Genomic DNA, 19,135 nt, shown 5'->3' with positions numbered 1-19,135 from the left:
GATTCCTGTGGGACACTGCTAGCCACATCCTGCCAATTTGAGTACCTGCCCATTATCTCTACTCTCTGTCTCCTGCCGCTCAATCAATTTATTAACCATGTCAATAATTTGTCCTCTATTCCATGAGCTTCAACTTTAGCTAACAGTCTCTTATGTGGGACTTTATTGAATGCCTTCTGGAAGTCCATATAAACAACATGCATAGACATTCCACTACTTTAGTCACCTCTTCAAAATAGTCAATCAGGTTCGTCAGGCATGACCTACCCTTTACAAATCCATACTGGCGCTCTCTGATCAGCTGAAAATTTTCAAGGTGTTCAGTCACTCTATCCTTAATTATAGACTCTAGTAATTTCTCAACAACAGATGTTAGACTAACTGGTCTATAATTTCCTGGTTTGCCCCTCTCACCTTAAATAGTGGAGTGACTTGTACAATTTTCTAAAGGAACGGTTCCTGAATCAAGAGAACTTTGGAAGATTATAGTCAGGGCATCTGCAATGTTCTCACCTACTTCCTTTAAAACCCTGGGATGGAAACTATCTGGTCCTGGAGATTTGTCACTCTTTAGTGCCATTATTTTCTTCATTACTGTTCATTTGCTTATGTTAATTATGGTGAGACGTCGTCCCTGATTCAAAATTAGTTGCCTTGGGGTGTCCAGCATGCTATCCTCTTCCTCTACTGTAAATACTGACACAAAGTAATTATTTAACATGTCCAGTATTTCCTTATTTTCATTTACGATATCACCATTATCAGTTTTTAAGGGGCCCACATTGCTCTTGAACACCCTCTTTTTCCTAATATAATTGTAAAAATTTTGTGTTGATTTTAATATCCCTTGCAAGTTTCTTTTCATATTCCCTTTTTGTAGCTCTTACTATCTGTTTTGTCACCTTTTGCTGTTTTTTGTATCTCTCCCAGTCTCCAGGATCTGTGCTATACTTTGCATTTTTATATGCTTTTTCTTCTGGTTTTATGTTGTCCTTTACCTCTTTTGTCATCCATGTCTTTTTTTTGGCAAGTAGAGCTCTTGCCCCTTATGGATATAAACTGGTTCTGTATCATGTTAAATTCTTTTCGAACACCTCCCACTGATCTTCTGTCGTTTAACCCATTAACTGATTTGCCCACTTTACTGTGGACAGTCTCTCTCTCTCTCTCTCTCTCTCTCATCCCGTTGAAGTCGGCCTTACATAAATTTATAATCTTTGTATCATTTGTTTTAGTATTATTATTGACAGTACCTTTTTCACCAGTGCCCTCCCCCTCCCCCATTTACTAGTTTAAAGTCCTTGCGACCGCCTTATTTATCTTTTCCGCTAGGACTCTGGTCCCAGCTCAGTCCAGGTGGAGCCTGTCCCAGCGGTACAGCTCCTTCCTGTCCCAGTACTGGTGCCAGTGTCCCATGAAATGGAACCCCTCTTTCTCACAGCACTCCTTCAGCTACGTATTCACCTCCCTAATCTGCTTATCCCTATGTCAATTTAACGTGGCTCGGGTAATAATCCAGAGATTATAATCCTAGAGGTCCTGGGTTTTTTTAAAATTTAGCTTCTAGTACTCTCTGAACAGAACCTCTTGCCTACTCTTTCCTATGTTGTTGGTCCCAACATGGACCACAATGACTGGATCCACCCCCTCCAATGCTCTTTCAAGCCAGTTCGCATCATCCCTCACCCTGGCACCAGGTAGGCAACATACCATATGGAGCTCTCGATCCTGCTTCCTAAAGGATGCTATCTGTCCCTCTACTTATTGAATTCCCCTCAACTACACATCACGCTTCTCCTCCTCCTCCCCACTTTGGACAACCTCCTGCTCCAGGGTGCCATGGTCAGCATTCTGGCTGTCCTTCCAACAGTTTTTATCCTTATCCTCACAGGTAGCAAGTACATTGTACCCGTTGGATAGGATCAGTTTCTGCAGATCCTTGTTCTCTATCTCACCTGGGTTCCCCATACTCTGTACACTATCGGTCACACCAACCCCGTTCTGATCCAGTACCTCTCTACGAGGTGTGACCGAGGTCTGGAGCAAACTGTCCAGATATTCCTCCCCCCTCAACCATGTGTCTGAGTGTCTCCAACTCACACTCCAGCTCGATGACTGAGCTGGAGAGATTCGAGGCAGAGCCACCACCTACTGCAGATGTGACCACTCGGGACAGTCTCGCTGTCCACAAACTCCCACATACTGCAGTCCCGAAACACTACCTGCTCTGCCATATCTTAGTCTTTATTTATTTATAGATAATTACTTTTTAGTCTATTTTGTTTGGTTTTTTTTTAAATTTAGCATCTCCTTCCCCCTGTACACCTAATTCCCACTCACACCAAATTCTCAAGTTCCCATTCAAATCACGATCCACACTCTTTTTGCAATGCCTGCTCTGTGCTTTAGCTCTCAACAATTTAGCCTGGAGGTCCTCAGGAAAACCCATCTTACACAGCCAAACATGTTGGAGGAAAAGTAGTCCGTAAGCACACTCCTACTTAGAGGCTAGGAATAAACAATTTGCATTTATATAGCCTCTTTATTGTAGTAAAACGTCTTAGATAAATTTTGACACCGAGCCAAAGCAGGAGATATTAGGAGGAGTGACTAAAAGCTTGGTTGAGAGACAGGTTTTAAGCAGCATTTTAAAGGAGGTGGACCAGTTTAGGGAGGGAGTTCCTGAGCTTAGGGCATATACAACTGAAGACACAGCTGCCAATGGTGGTGCAAAGAGAGTATGGGATACACAAGAGACCAGAGTTGGAAGAATGCAAAGTTCTCAGAGGGTTGTAGGGCTGGAAGAAGTTAGAGATAGGGAGGGGGAAGCCCATAAAGGGACATGAGAATAAGAATTTTAAATTGGAGCGTTGGGGGACCGGGAGCAAATGTAGGTCAGCGAGCACAGGGGCGATGGGTGAGCGGGACTTGGTACAGGTTAGGATACAGGCAGCAGAGTTTTGGATGAGCTGAAGTTTATGGAGGTTGGAAGATGGGAGGCCAGCCACAAAACCATTAGAATAGTCAAGTATGGAGATAACAAAGGGATGGATGAGGGTTTTAGCAGCAGACGGGCTAAGGCAGGCGATGTTGAAAAGGTGGAAGTAGGCAATCTTGGGGAGGTCACAAGCTCAGTTCAGGGTCAAATAGGACGCCGAGGTTGAGAATAATCTGCTTCAACCTGAAACAGTGGCTAGGGAGGGGAAAAGAAACCTAAAGCAGAAGTGACCATCTCTTTCAGTGACACAAATCTATTTTTAAGCAAGGATAAGTTATAAATTAGATATTTGGATATGTTCCAAAAACAAGGTTCTGTTAATTATTTATGCAGTTATATCTGGAGACAATCCTTACATGCAAAGAGCATGTCCACGCTAGGCAGGTTCTCACTACAGCGACAGGAGAAAAGGTTAACATTTTTACGGAAACATGTGACATTCTGTTATCAAGACAGTAATGTTCAAACCTGTGAAAATTTTATAATTGAAAAGCAGTGCTTGGGCAGGAACTGCAAGCAGAGAATCAATAGGATAGTCAATTTCAGATCTGAATCTGTGATCTCATCTGTAATCAGACTTTCTGTCCTCCATCTGCACTTGTGTGACTACATTTAAAGTTGCTACAAAGATTGTTCACTATAAATTAACAGCAAGTGAAATATTAATGTGTTTTATAGCAGCATTTCTGACCTACTATTTACAATAAAACATAATTAAGATAATGGATTATCTTGTATAAAGTTGTACTGTGTTGGTAGAATGCCAAAAATGTATTAAAACAGTTGTCTCATCATACATAATCATACATACATTTAATCTTTCAACATTTATTTGGAACCTGGGAAGGAAGGATTTACTACAAAGAATGTATTCAGGGAATGCTCTGAGAAGTATGAATTTAGAACTCATGCAATTTACAAATGCTATTAAATCCCAAGTTAGTCTTTCTTCATTAAAAATATTAAGTTAAAGTCTCTGTCTGTTTCATTTTTAATTCATTTGTGAGATGTGGTTATCTGTGTTGGTGTGGAATTGGAATCAAATATAGGCCAGACCAGGTAAGGATAGCAAGTTTCCTTCCCTAAGGGCATAGTGAATGAGTTGAGTTTTTAAATGGACAATCCAACAACAACTTCACGGTTACTTTTTTTAAAAAAAACTGAATTCAAATTTTCAAATTGCCATAGTGGTATTTGAACTCTCATTCTCTGATTACTCCAGTGCTATGGATTACTAGTCTCATAACATAACCACTAAACTACTGTATCCTGTTGGCTGTAATGGTTGTGTGTGAAATTACTTTGTGCACACTCAAAGTTCCCAGTGGGCATGGGCCCACAGTACAAAACTGGCCCTAATTTGGAATTTCAAACAGGGCACAAGACAACTGATATGAGAAATAGAAAAAGAGGAAAAAAGTGCCCTCGTGAATTTGCTACTTAAGCACTTTTGTTGGGGTAGTTGAGGAAATTTTACTCTGCAGCCAATCCATGCTATACCTAACTTGGGGGAGGAATTAACGCCATTAATGGGTGCCTTAAAAAGATAAATATTCACTTTCCTAATGATCAGCAGAAATTTATCAAAAATATTGGCAGTTAATCTCATTAATGGAAATAACCATACTATCAAATCTCTCACACTTATATCAAGGTCTTCATTCTAGTACTCCGTAACATTGCATAAAGCGTAATGAGAATTTTGAGAAGTATAGGATAATGTTGAGAGACGCAAAGAGTGATCAACATAGCAAAGGATTTTAAGCACAATTTTTTTTTCAGTATCACACCAGTAAAAGTAGTTAGGGAGAAAGCTAGAACTCAGTAGTGGGATAATTGATGGGAGAAAAATAGTATAATACTTAATGATTATTTTCTATAAATATTAACTAGAGGAAAATAATGACTTGCTATCCAATTATTGTAATGCAACAAACATCCTAGAGAATTTTGGAATTAGTGAGAAGCTGAAGATACTAGACAGGTTAAAAGGAAATGAAGACTAAAGGTTAAAAGGGAATAAGGGCTAATAAGACTACTGGGTCAGATGACATACATCTAATGTTAGAGGATGGATTTTACTTATAAAAGGTTGAGGTCAAGCGTCATAGATGTATTAAGCATACAGTACATGCAATAGTACTAAAACATACACTTAAAAGATAGTACTTACAGCCACACCTGATGGTTAGAATCATAGAAAGGTTACAGTGCGGAAGGAGGCCATTCAACCCATCGAGTCAGTGCCGGCCTATGCAGGAGCAATCCAGCTAGTCCACACTCCCCCCACCCTATCCCCGTAGCCCTGCAAATGTTTTCCTTTCATGTACTTATCCAGTTCCCTTTTGAAGGCCATGATTGAATCTGCCTCCACCACCCCCTCGGGCAGTGCATTCCAGATCTTAACCACTCGCTGTGTGAAAAAGTTTTTCCTCATGTCATCTTTGGTTCTTTTGCCAATCACCTTAAATCTATGTCTTCTGGTTCTTGACCCTTCCACCAATGGGAACAGTTTCTCTCTATCTAGACCGTTCATGCTTTTAAATACCTCTATCAAATCTCCTCTCAACCTTCTCTCTGTTCCAAGGAGAACAATCCCAGCTTCTCCAGTCTATCCACACAACTAAAGTCCCTCATCATTCTAGCAAATCTGCACTCACTTCACACTCTTCCCAAAGTGCGGCACCCAGAACTGCACACAATACTCCAGCCATGGCCAAACCAGTGTTCATCATACTCTACACCTCTATTTATAAAGCCCAGGATTCTGTATGCCCTCTTAACTGCCTCCTCAAACTGCCCTGCCACCCTCAGCAACCTGTGTACATATACCCCCAGATCCCTCTGTTCCTGTACCACCACACCCCCCCAGAATTGTGGTCCTTAGTTTATATTGGCTCTCCTCATTCTTCCTACCGAAATGCATCACTTCGCAGTTCTCCGCGTTAAACTCCATCCGCCACGTGTCTGCCTCTGCCACCAGCCCATCCATATCCTCCCGAAGTCCACCACCATCCACCACACTTCCCCTCATGTCATTTGCAAACCTGGAAACCGTGCCGTGTACACCCAAGTCCAAGTCACCAATACATATCAAGAAAAGCAGTGGTCCCAGCACCGACCCCGGGGGAACACCACTGAACACCTCCCTCCAGTCCGAAAAACAACTGTTCACCACCAATCTCCGCCTCCAGTCACCTAGCCAATTCTGCATCCATGCTGCCACTGCCCCTTTTATTCCACGGGCCTCAATCTTGATGACAAGTTTACCATGCAGCGCCTTATCAAACGCCTTTTGAAAGTTCAGAGGGGAAGTGAAGATAAAACAAGAGTGGCAAAGAGAGAGCACGAGAACAGACCAGCAGCCAACACAAAAGGGAATCCAAAAGTCCCCCACAGGCATGCAAACAGCAAACAGGTACATCACACCAACAGCACTGCCCTCATCTACCCTCTCTGTTACCTCATCAAAAAACTCTATCAAGTTAGTTAAACACGATTTGCCTTTAACAAATCCGTGCTGGCTTTCCCTAATCAATCTACACTTGTCCAAGTGACTGTTAATTCTGTCCCGGATTATCTAACTTTCCCCACCATCAAGGTTAAACTGACTGGCCTGTAGTTGCTGGGTTTATCCTTACACCCTTTTTTGAACAAGGGTTTAACATCCACAGTCCTCTGGCACCACCCCCGTATCTAAGGATGTTTGGAAGATTATGGCCAGTACCTACGAAATTTCTACCCTTGCTTCCCTCAACAACCTAGGATGCAGCCCATCCGGACTGGGTGACTTATTTACTTTAAGTAGTTAGCCTTTCCAGTACATCCTCTATCAATTTTTAGCCCATCCAGTATCTCAACTACATCTTCCTTTACTGAGACTCTGGCAGCATTATCTTCCCAGGGCATTGCTGCAGGAGTTCCTCAGGGCAGTGGCTGAGGTCCAACCATCTTCAGCTGCTTCATCAATGACCTTCCCTCCATCATAAAGGTCAGAAATGGGGATGTTCGCTGATGATTGCACAGTGTTCAGTTCTATTCGCAACCCCTCAAATAATGAAACAGTCCCAGCCCGCGTGCAGCAAGACCTGGACAACATCCAGGCTTGGGCTCATAAGTGGCAAGTAACATTCGCGCCAGACAAATGCCAGGCAATGACCATCTCCAACAAGAGAGTCTAACCACCTCCCCTTGACATTCAACGGCATTACCATCGCCGAATCCCCCACCATCAACATCCTGGGGGTCACCATTGACCAGAAACTTAACTGGACCAGCCATATAAATACTGTGGCTACAAGAGCAGGTCAGAGGCTGGGTATTCTGCAGCAAGTGACTCACCTCCTGACTCCCCAAAGCCTTTCCACCATCTACAAGGCACAAGTTAGGAGTGTGATGGAATACTCTCCACTTACCTGGATCAGTGCAGCTCCAACAACACTCAAGAAGCTCGACACCATCCAGGACAAAGCAGCCCATTTGATTGGCACCCCATCCACCACCCTAAACATTCACTCCCTTCACCACCAGCGCATAGTGGCTGCAGTGTGTACCATCCACAGGATGCACTGCAGCAACTCGCCAAGGTTTCTTCGACAGCACCTCCCAAACTTGCGACCTCTACCTCTTAGAAGGACAAGAGCAGCAGGTACATGGGAACACCACCACCTGCACGTTCCCCTCCAAGTCACACACCATCCCGACTTGGAAATATATCGCTGTTCCTTCATTGTCGCTGGGTCAAAATCCTCGAACTCCCTTCCTAACAGAACTGTGGGAGAACCTTCACCACACGGACTGCAGCGGTTCAAGAAGGTGGCTCACCACCACCTTCTCAAGGGCAGTTAGGGATAGGCAATAAATGCCGGCCTTGCCAGCGACACCCATATCCCATGAACGAATAAAAAAAGACAGATGCAAAGTAGTACCTCGGCCATGCCCTCTGCCTCCATGAGCAGATTTTTTTGTCCCCAATCCTTCCCACCCTTCCTCACTTCCCCTGAACCCTCTATATTCAGCCTGGTTCTATCTTATGTTATCAGCCTGACATCGGTCATATGCCTCTTTTTTCTGGTACATCTTACGCTCTATCTCTTTTGTTATCCAGGGAGCTCTGGCTTTAGTTGCCCTACCTTTCTCCCTCGTGGGAACGTACCTAGACTGTACCTGAGCCATCTCCTCTTTAAAGGCTGCTCATTGTTCAATTACAGTTTTGCCTGCCAACCTTACCCGGGCCAGATCTGTTCTCATCCCACTGAAATTGGGCCTCCTCCAATTGAGTATTTTTACTTTAGAGTGGTCCATCTCCTTTTCTATAGCTATTCTAAACCTTATGATACTATGATCGCTGTTCCCTAAATGTTCCCCCACTGACACTTGCTCCACTTGGCCCACCTCATTCCCCAAAACCAAATCCAGTAATGCCTCCTTCCTCATTGGGCTGGAAACGTACTGGTCAAGAAAGTTATCCAGAACAAACTTCAAAAATTCGTCCCCCTCTTTGCCCCTTATATTGTTACTAGCCCAGTCTATATTACTATAGTTGATGTCCCCAGTTATCACTATTCTATGGCTTTTGCACCTCTCTAATTTGTTCCTCTATATCCTTCCCACTAATTGGTGGTCTATAGACTATCCCCAGTAGTGTAATGGCACCTCTTGTTTCATAAGTCTAACCAAATTGATTCTGTCCTTGACCACTCCAAGACATCCTCTCTCTCCATCACTGCAATATTCTCCTTAATCAATACTGCCATCACCCCATCCCCCTCCTTTCTTTCCTTCCTTATTTTTCCTGAACACCTTATATCCAGGAATATTTAGCACCCAATCCTGCCCTTTTTTGAGCCAGGTCTCAGTTATCGCCACGAGATCATATTCCCATGTGGCTATTTGCGCCTGCAGCTCACCAACCTTATTTACTACGCTTTGTGCGTTTACATATGCACTGTAAACCAATCTGGTACCGATATGGATCACGACCTCTGGCTGTTCACCGTCCCCCTCCAGAATGTTTTGCAGCTGCTCAGTGACATCCTTGACTCTGGCACCAGGGAGGCAATATGTCATCCTGGAATCATGTCTGTGGCCGCAGAAACGCCCGTCTGTTCCTCTAACTATAGAATCCCCTATCACTATTGCTCTCCTGACCTTTCTCCTCGCCCACCTGTTCAGCTGAGCCACCCATGGTGCTATGGTCTTGGCTCTGGCTGCACTCGACAGAGGAACCCTCTCTCTCACCAGTATTCAGAACTGAGTCACCCAGTCCCTCTCTGCCTGCACTCTCAAGCTGTGGGGTGACCACCTCCTGAAACGTGCTATCCACATAGCTCTCAGCCTCACTGATGTATTGCAGTGACGGCCAGCTGCTGCTCAAGCACCGAAATCCGGAGCTCGAGCTTCCAGCAATGCTTCCTGTGGCTGTCCAAGACACGGGAAGCGTCCTGGAGTTCCTACACGGCACAAGATGTGCATTCGACGGGTCTGAGGTTCCCTGCTATGCCTCTATTTATTAGATTATTAACTTAACAAAAATAAACTTAAAGACTTAAAAAACTTTAAAACTTACCAGCTACTCACCAATCAGCTCCTTCCCTTGTGCTGACATCACTTTAGGTGTTTTGTCACCTCTCCCCCCCCCCCCCCCCCCCCGTTCTCTCTCTCCTATCACTGATCCCGCGCTCCGCTCTCTCGGACTCCTCTCTCTTTCCTCCTTTTAAATCGCCGATCCCGTGCTCTCTCTCCTCCTTTTATCGCCGATCCCACGCTCCGCTCTCTCTCTCCTCCTTTTGTCGCCGATCCCACGCTCCGCTCTCTCTCTCCTCCTTTTGTCGCCGATCCCACGCTCCGCTCTCTCTCTCCTCCTTTTGTCGCCGATCCCACGCTCCGCTCTCTCTCTCCTCCTTTTGTCGCCGATCCCACGCTCCGCTCTCTCTCTCCTCCTTTTGTCGCCGATCCCACGCTCCCCGCTCTCCTCCTTTTATCGCCGATCCCACGCTCCGCTCTCTCTCTCCTCCTTTTATCGCCGATCCCACGCTCCGCTCTCTCTCTCCTTTTATCGCCGATCCCACCCTCCGCTCTCTCTCTCTCCTCCTTTTATCGCCGATCCCACCCTCCGCTCTCTCCTCCTTTTATCGCCGATCCCACCCTCCGCTCTCTCTCTCTCCTCCTTTTATCGCCGATCCCACCCTCCGCTCTCTCTCTCCTCCTTTTATCGCCGATCCCACGCTCTGCTCTCTCTCTCTCCTCCTTTTATCGCCGATCCCACCCTCCGCTCTCTCTCTCTCCTCCTTTTATCGCCGATCCCACGCTCCGCTCTCTCTCTCCTCCTTTTATCGCCAATCCCACGCTCCACTCTCTCTCCTAATGGTTGGGGACTCAAATGTGTTACAATTCTGAGCTCAGTATTTCAGGTCAATCCAAATCCACCTGAATCGGCCACTTTTTATACATTTTCATTTTATACATTTCTTTCACCCTGACTACATGGCAATTCGCACGTATTTGCATTACACAATTGTACAAAATATAACTCCATATATTTATATATATCCATTTATATTTTTACAATAACTTCATTTAAGAAGCTGGTTTCCTTTTCTTAGGAAGCTCTTTTTCCGTTGGACTAACGAGATCAGTATACTTTGTTATCTTATCAATAATTTTTCTCTTGGTATGTTTAATTGCGATTCCACCAAGTGAAACCTTCAATGATAAGTATGCCTTTGATTACCATTCAGCATCAGCTAATTTTCCCATTCTACAGAAACCCTAATTAAAAAGATAATATTTACCCAGATGTTTACTTTTTGCAAAACTAACTTGTCCTAGCACCCATTATCAGTGATTACAGCTCCCTGAAATGGAGGAACCAGTATGCAGTGACACATCTTTAATTAAGTTCCCTCATTAAGCAGGTGATTACCTCATGTTGAAACCTATCAGTGTTGTACGGTTAGTCTCAGTTCAAAACTTAAGTGGTTACTACTTTAAAATTGAATCAGACTTCCCATAACAAATAACGGCTAAAATTACTCCAATATAAAGAAAGATCAATAGTAGTATAACATTAGCAGACTTCAAATCAGTCTGATTTAGCATCCTTCTGTAAAGAAAGGGTTAAAGAGACAAAAGGAGTAAATTTGTGGGGTAATAACTATAGTGATAATAGGGCACTGGAGGGGTTCCGGAGGGTTAGAAACAAGCATTCTTTTCTTCATTACCAGCTGTCTCCTCACCTCCAACAAGTGCAAGGAGCTCATGAACTACTTTGTCACCAATATTGAGACCACCTGTTTAGCTGCCTTTGCCGCATTCCCCCTTCCCCACCAAAATCCAAACCTCCAACAAGGTTCCCCCCGAACCCGCATCTTTCCCCAGCTTATGTCCTATCTTCCCTCACGCCTTCTCAGAGGTCATATTGCCCACAAGACCCACCTACTACTCCCTTGACCCCATTTCCACTAAACTGCTGACACCAAACTTCCCTTCCTGGCTCCCATGCTAGATGACATTGTAGATGGATCTGTCCTCAGTTACTAACACCCTGCTTTTCAATACTGCTGTCGTTACTCCTTTCCTCAGAAAATCCACCCTCAACCCTTCTGTCCTTGCAATCTACCACCCCATCTCCAAACTCCCTTTAGTCTCCAAAGTCCTTGAACATGTGGCCTTCCAAATCCGTGCCCATCTTTCCCACAACTCCGTTTTAATCTCTCCAATTAGGTTTCCATCCAGCCACTGCACTGAAACAGCAGTAACCAGTCACAAATGAAAACCTCTCTAAGACTGTGGAGACATTCATTAATTTTTCATGTATAGAACCTTCATCATTGTTGCCTGACCTGCTGAGTGTTTCTAACACTTTCTTTTTTTATTTCCAGTTTCCAGCATCTGCAGTATTTGGCTTTTTGTTCATGATGTTGTTGCTGCTGCCAGAGGAAGCACACTTGTCCTCACTGTATAAAATACACCCTTTAACTGGCCTCAATGTGTTAAGAGTCCCTATGAGTGTGTGAAGTTAACGCCTCGTTATTCTCTAGCTGCTACAGTGAGGCAGTGTAAATGCCAATCTTAAATTCGCTTAGCTGTCTTGTATTGTCTTAGCACTGTAAATGTTTTTGTACTTCAGTATATTTCTACGTACTTTCAATTGTGTTCCCCAGGTAAATGCGCAACAAGTTTGGGGAAATTGCATCTTAAATTTACACACAGTCTTTGTTTACTGTAGACAGGATCTCTCAATAGAACGGGGGTCCCAACCTACAACATACGGAGGCCTTAATCCGAGCCATTAGAACACTAGGATTAGTGCGGAGAGGAAACGAGGACCTGTTCTGGTGCATTAGCCACTGAACTTGAGGAGAAGTACGGAGGTCAGTATGGCATCGCTGGGGTAGGTGGCTAGTCAGAGCACTCCATGGTAGCAGATAACCATGTAAGTAATGGATCCATGGTTCACTGGTTAGGGTTGATTTTGAACTTGAGAATAGTAAACTTTGTTGTTACTGTAGATACATTGTACTGAGTACTGTTCATTTACGTATTTTAACCTTCAATAAATCTGTCTGATACTTTATAGCCAATGCTGCAGTCTAATAGAATGTATATTCTTCCACTTACTGAAGACGAGATGATCGCACTTGATATAGTCCAGTAAGCTGGCACAGTGACAAGGATTTGCTGTTCAATCTCTGAAATTTGCTACATTTATTAGATAGGCAGGTAAAGGTGCATTCTGGTTTGTGGGGACATGAGATTAAATTTACAGGGGTGGCCTATTAACAATAAACCTGAGGAAAACATCTAAAGAAATGAAAGAACTTGCTTTTATTTAGTATCATGTACTCAGGATATACCAAAGCACTTTGCAACCAACGAATCGCTTTTGGAGCACTATCGCTGTTGTCATGCAGGCAAGCACAGCAGTCAGTTTGCACAAAGTAATGTCCCACAAACAGCAAATGAATAAATGACCAAATAATTTGCTTTTGGTGGTGATGGTTGAGGGAAGAATATTAGCTAGGACACCAGGAAAACTCCCTGCTCTTCTTCAAATATGGGATATTTTACATCCACCTAAGCAGGCAGATGGGCCTCAGATGAATGTTTCACCGAAAGGCTGCAACTTCAACAATGCAGCACTCTCTCAGTACTGCACGGAACTGTCAGTCTAGGTTACATGCTCAATAGTGGGGCTTGAACCCACAACCTTCTGACTTGGGTGAAAGTGCTACCAGTGGAGCCAAGCTAACAACTAGTAGTAAAAACCCCAAATGGTTTATGGGAGGCTCTAGGGTCCGATTCCTACTACTTGATCATGAAAGCTTAGGCAAAAACAGGTCTCAACAGATGCACATGTGTGTACATGAATTAACAGCCTGGAAGCCAATTCAATAAAACTTGAGCTTAGGCTCCAAATAGCACCAAAAGGCTGGTACACACGAGAAAGCAATGGTAAAGCCAGAGTTCAAAAGTTTCCCATAAAAGAGTCAAAAAAAGACTGCAGTAAACAAACTTGTTATTCTAAAAGACCAGTCTATATCTCTAATACCGAAAAACAAAAGGAAAAAAAAAATCAAAATTTTCATTGTTTGGGAGCACATAGATAACATGTATATGGCCTGTGGACTTTAGCAGAGGAAGGACAACTGAGGATCCAGCCAAAGCAAGCCTGCGACTCAGCAGAGTTTGGAGGGAGGTCATCTGATGGTGTAAAAACTTAAAAAGGACAGTGACCCAGATTACAATTTATCCTGCCCCACCTCCTCTGGGATATTAAAGGAGTGCCACTACTTGCATGTAGAGGTTGAAAGGATGTTACCCACGGCTCCTGGTTAAATTCTTGTGTAGCTGCTGGCTGAGGACTAGATGAAGCTCACTTGAATCTGTTCTCTGCCACAATCTAATAGGCTACCAATTCTGAGTTCATATATATAAAAAATAAAAAACACACACACACCAGAGCCTGCTGCTTGTCGCAGAATCAACCCCAACAGGAGTCGCTATCTTTAGGATAGGAGGGGGTATAACTCCATCCAGTGACAAAAAGCAGGTACTGTAGTAAAGAAACCAGAACAGAATTTGAAGGAGAATTTTTTGATGCAGCAGATTAAACAGTACACCCTGGACTTCTGATCAATGTAATTTATTCCCCCCTTTCCCCATCTCAATCGTAGTCAAATCTTACTAAATGCATTTGTGCTGTAGTTCAGAATATAAACAATGAAACAGTGCTTCCCCCTTCAAAGCTTATCAACATATAGTACAAAGTCATGTGACTCAAATATACAGTTTGAAAATATTCACAAATATTGGAAACTTTTGAGATGAGCGACAGTCCCACATATTTTAATATTTACATTTTATGCAAAATGTGTTAAGATTTTGAACTAGTATCTTCAGTGAAGCTAGAACATGCCAAACAATTACTGTTGCTGGTTAAAAGTTTTATACTTTCTTAAAGTTTGTACAATATAAAAACCAAACAGAAAATGGCAGTAAATACATCGTTACTCAACAATACAACTGTTTAATGCTGGAAACGTTCATGAAAGCAGACAGTAAAATATCAGGTATTTGAGCTTAATTCAAAAACTTAATCTTTTAATAGATTAATAGGGAGGTTGGATATGAAAAAAGTGTAGTAAATAGAACAGATGCAGACCATACAGCCATTAGTTATTAAACAAATCACTATGTTAACCTTCCATTACTGCTTCAGAAGGGAGGATTAATCACAGTAGTATGTTTGCACCAATTTTTTTTTGAAGTCTAGTTTTTAATATGTTACCATATTCTGAAAGAAATGTTCCATAAATCTGTCCACAGTAATTGTTCTTTATAAAACTGAACATTAGAAATGTATAAATTGTGCATTTTTTTATATAATAGAAAATGTGAAATTTGAAAGCTGCAGGAGAATTTAGCACTCAGAAAAGATCAGTACAACATGCAAAAATCAAATGAAGGTGAAACGAAGCTTAGAGAGCATTTTACATATCTTACAGAAACAATTAGATTCTGCAGAAACCATCTGCCAATGAAAGCTTCAGGGCAGTTAATTTGACTCATCTGCACATTTAGTGAGGTTAAAAGTTGAACACTCAATTTCAAATCATGCAGCCCACATCCCTGCAGTGAATTACATTTTTCTAGACTATTTCAATGTGCTTGTTTCTTAAGGGTCTGTAAATTGAGATATTGCATTTGAAGGCTCAGCCTACCAAAATATAAGCATGCCTATTGCTTGTTTTTTTTGAGACAGCTTTTGCTGTAATCCATTAAATACTCATCAGATGTGAACTAGTATAAAACTACAACACTGCAGTGAACATAAACACCAGTTAAAATGTGCACAAGATAGAGCTGATTTCAGAAAGTCCTGTTAATGTCTATTGTTCAGTTTGCCCAGCAGGTGGCTGTTACTATGTTTATAAACCATCTGATTTATAACAGAAAGCTTCCCTATTTTTGTAAAACAGGTAAAAGAAAGCATTACCATTAGATTTTTCAAAAGGCTAAAAAGCATTTACACTTTTCACAAAGGAAAAGAGAATTGTTTTACCTGAGGTGATACAAATATTAGTATTAATTTGTGAGTTCTTTAATTACAACGTGATTAGAAGCGGGTCATACAGTGTCCTTGTTCATGCAAAGGTGGGGGGGGGGTAAAGGAGGTTCAAGATAAATTAAAAGGAGTTACAGACATGGGAGGAAGCTAGACTCTTGGCCAAATTTTAATATTTACTTATATTTATTTTTCCTTTCATTCACACCCAGTTTTAAAGGGTACAGTATGAACTTCTCTTCATAATCACAGTCTCAGATGCCCTCTACTGGACTACTCAGAAATAAAAACAATGACCTTAAAACACATAAAATTGTTTCTTTCCAATTCCATTTTGATAAAATATCCTTAACAGGTGAATTCCCACCCCCCCAAAAAACTAGAATTTTAGATGTGACTTCCTGTTTTTAACCTATCCAAATCCCTTTTTTAGTGTAACTTTAAAGGAATACTCCAGAGAATAATCTCAAAAAATTGTATTTAAGAGCTTTGAGTACCTGACAATTCTTTATGAAAGAAATTAAAATCTCAAAAAAAAACTTGCATTAAACGTTTAACTTTGTAACCAAACACTGTTCCTAATAGGACGACATTAACCTGGCTCTATGGTACTCTTAAGCGATGAACGATGACAAGAACACTGATATTATGTAGGACAGCGAGTCCAACATCCCTGACAACAGCGCTGAGCTGGGTGGTCCACTGAAAGAAAATTTAACAAGAGTTATACTGCTCTCCCACTAAGCAGTCCCCTCATTTTTTCCCCCAACACACAGGGATTTGTGATCAAGTCAAATATGCATCATAAACAGGTAGGCAAGTTTAATCTTCCTCGTCCCCAGAAAAAGTTGTAGCAGACACTTGGGTAAATTATATGTACCATTGCCTCTCCTGATGTATTCCTTTAGCATTGAGGTAGTCAAGTTTGTTGGCTGGAATAAGTGGCTTCTACTTCCTTCTATCACAATTAATGTACAGGGAAAACTTCCCAAGTGCTTGCTTTCCACAGAATACCAATTTTTATGTTATGCTCTTCACTTAACTGTAATATACAGTAAGACAGATACACAATATCACAATTTTTTCATCAGATTCTATAAGATTTTAGAGCAGCAAAACTAAACCCAGCTTTTACATTTAATAATTCATTTTCAAGTAATGTTTAATAAAGCTGTACTAGAAACTTAAGCTGTTTAATAACTTTTGATATATTGTACTACTGCTGTCAATTATTTATAGTGGCTTAACATCTTTTCTAAACAGATGTTAATAGGACTCTATTACGAGGGAGTATTACAGCTGCATTATATTTACAATACCCACAAAACTCTCCCCAAATGAAATGTCTTGTTAAAAGGTTGTGAAATCTTTCAAAAAAGTCAAAATATCAAGTAAAAAGTAGTGCACACAAAAAGAAAGGATTTCTCCCACCCCCACCCCCAAAAAATAGTGGGGGGAGGGGGTGGGGGTGGGGGGGGGGGAAAAAGAAGGAAACAAACGCTGGTGTGAAAAGAAAGACACTATTCTATATTAAGCATTCATTGGCACAAATCTAGTTTAACATAAGGGGGAAAAAAGGGCAATTAGGCCACTAAAGCTCACCGGTCTTTTCAACAGTATATTGGAACAGCAACAGCTTGGAGAGGGTCCACAACCCATGACTACAGACCTCTCAAATCTACTGGGGGGGGGGGGGGGAAGAGGGGGAAAGAGGGGAGGAGGAGCGAAGAAAAGAGATGAATGGGGTGGGGAGAAGCCCAGGAAGAAAGAAGCTCCCACCTCAACCCTTCCAGGCAGTTGATGCAGCAGGAATCCAACCACAAACATATTCAGAGCCACCAGGTCCTTCTTTCTCCCCTCTGCTCCAAAACTTGAGAACAAAAATCACCAACTCCGCAGGCATGATCCTCAGAGCCTCCCGAAGACCAGGAGGAAAAAGAAAAAGAAAACATTCTATAACAAGCTAAGGTGCCCAACTTCCACAATTAATTAGGAAGGAGGATCAAATACAACATTCTATATAGGCATTAAGTTAGTAGTCATGCACACACAAAGTTCCCACCTTGCTAATTTTTGAAACAAATCCAGTGTTTGATAATAGGAAGTCACATATCAATTGCATTAGAAAGTGTTGATCAGTCATCATAACCAGGCTGACAATAGATGGCACAAGACCTCACCTTCATGCTCTGATTAATTAAGTGAGCTTAGAGGGTTACAGGTCCGTATCAATGAATGCTTTTTAAAAAAATAGAATCATAGAGCACAGAAGGCGGCCTTTCGGCCCATCGTGCTTGTGCCTGCTCTTTGAAAGAGCTATCCATATTAGGGTACAATTTACCAGCTCACTATTATCAAATGGAACAAATGGTTTGGTAAAAGAATGTCCTTTTTAATGCTTGATGAAAATCTGATTAAAATGTTCTCATTATGCATAAGAGACAAATTAGTGTTAGGTTATGCATTGGTGAAGTTTTATAACCAAACACATTTATGGTTTCTACTGCACCTCAATAGAGGAAATTGTGTGTTTTTTTAATTGAAAATAGAGGTTTTAAAAATTAAAGTGGCATCACCTCACAAATGTGCAAGTAGGAGATCTAGGCAACCCAGTGTCTGATGAAGAAAGGATGCTTTAAATCTAGTGAAATGTTTAAAATGTTATTGAGGTGCTAAGCTGGAGTTTATGGACTGCTCCAATACACATCTTTGCCTCCTTCCCCACCCTCACACTGTTTCAATCAAGCGGAGGATTTTAAAAATATATACTCATGCCATACCCACCACTTCTTACATTACACTGAATTAAACTACCACCAAGTATCTTTGAATCTTGCATAAATTTCACGTGTAGTAAAATCTATGAATTCAAAATGAACATTGTTTACAAAACACACTTTAGTTTCAAGACAATATAAATTGCATGCATAAAAAGATTGTAGATAATCTGCCTTGCTCTTCTAGATCCACTGTGCTTCTTAGTTAATTCCTGTAACGGAACTTGAAGTTCCAAGTTCAATTGATGGAGAAAAAGATGAATGCAGGACAGGGGGATAAAAAGAGTACTGGTTCCTAGTGAAACTGTAAAATAGAGCAGGATTACTCATCTGTGGTACATTTGTCTATCATTTCTTGGCAGAAATCAGTCATTACAGCCTGGCAGCATTGTTCCGTCCTGGACTGATCTGCTGTAATACCTTCCTGCAGGCTGTAGGGTGCATCCATTATTTTCTCTTGAAGCTGTAGACTAGAGCCTTGCTCATTACTATATTCCATGCTCTGTGAATCAGCTGAGTATCCTGGATATGAAGAAATCAGATTTGTACAGGTGATGGGGCCAATGCTTCTTTGGGTGTTCAGTATTGAAAGAGGGCACTCTGGAGAAGAGTACTTTGCTAGTGTCTGAATTTGTTCAGCAGTCAGGGCTGCCTCTTTACACACCTGCTTACAAAGGCCAGATAAATTATCCCAGGTTTCACCCATGCACACCTTTAACTGGCCCTTCTCTTGCAGTAACTTCTTCTTCTCACACAGCTATAATTTTTTTTGGGGGGGGGGGGGTGGGGGGG

The 19,135-nt window shown here is 42.0% G+C and overlaps 1 protein-coding gene across 4 annotated transcripts in view; it reads right to left on the bottom strand.

The window, feature by feature from the left end:
- Positions 1-12,809: 12,809 nt before the first annotated feature.
- The window catches only part of LOC137327203 (transcription regulator protein BACH1-like), a 64,732-nt gene continuing 58,406 nt past the window's right edge, over positions 12,810-19,135 (bottom strand). For all 4 annotated transcript variants that reach the window (XM_067992761.1, XM_067992760.1, XM_067992762.1 and 1 more), the window contains one exon: positions 12,810-19,100. In XM_067992761.1, the coding sequence (XP_067848862.1) occupies positions 18,666-19,100 (435 nt within the window). In that variant the 3' untranslated portion in view covers positions 12,810-18,665. The remainder of the gene's footprint in view (positions 19,101-19,135) is intronic.

This window comes from Heptranchias perlo, chromosome 11, assembly GCF_035084215.1.
Source record: "Heptranchias perlo isolate sHepPer1 chromosome 11, sHepPer1.hap1, whole genome shotgun sequence".
Taxonomy (NCBI): domain Eukaryota; kingdom Metazoa; phylum Chordata; class Chondrichthyes; order Hexanchiformes; family Hexanchidae; genus Heptranchias; species Heptranchias perlo.
This window is presented reverse-complemented; position numbering and strand designations above follow the sequence as displayed.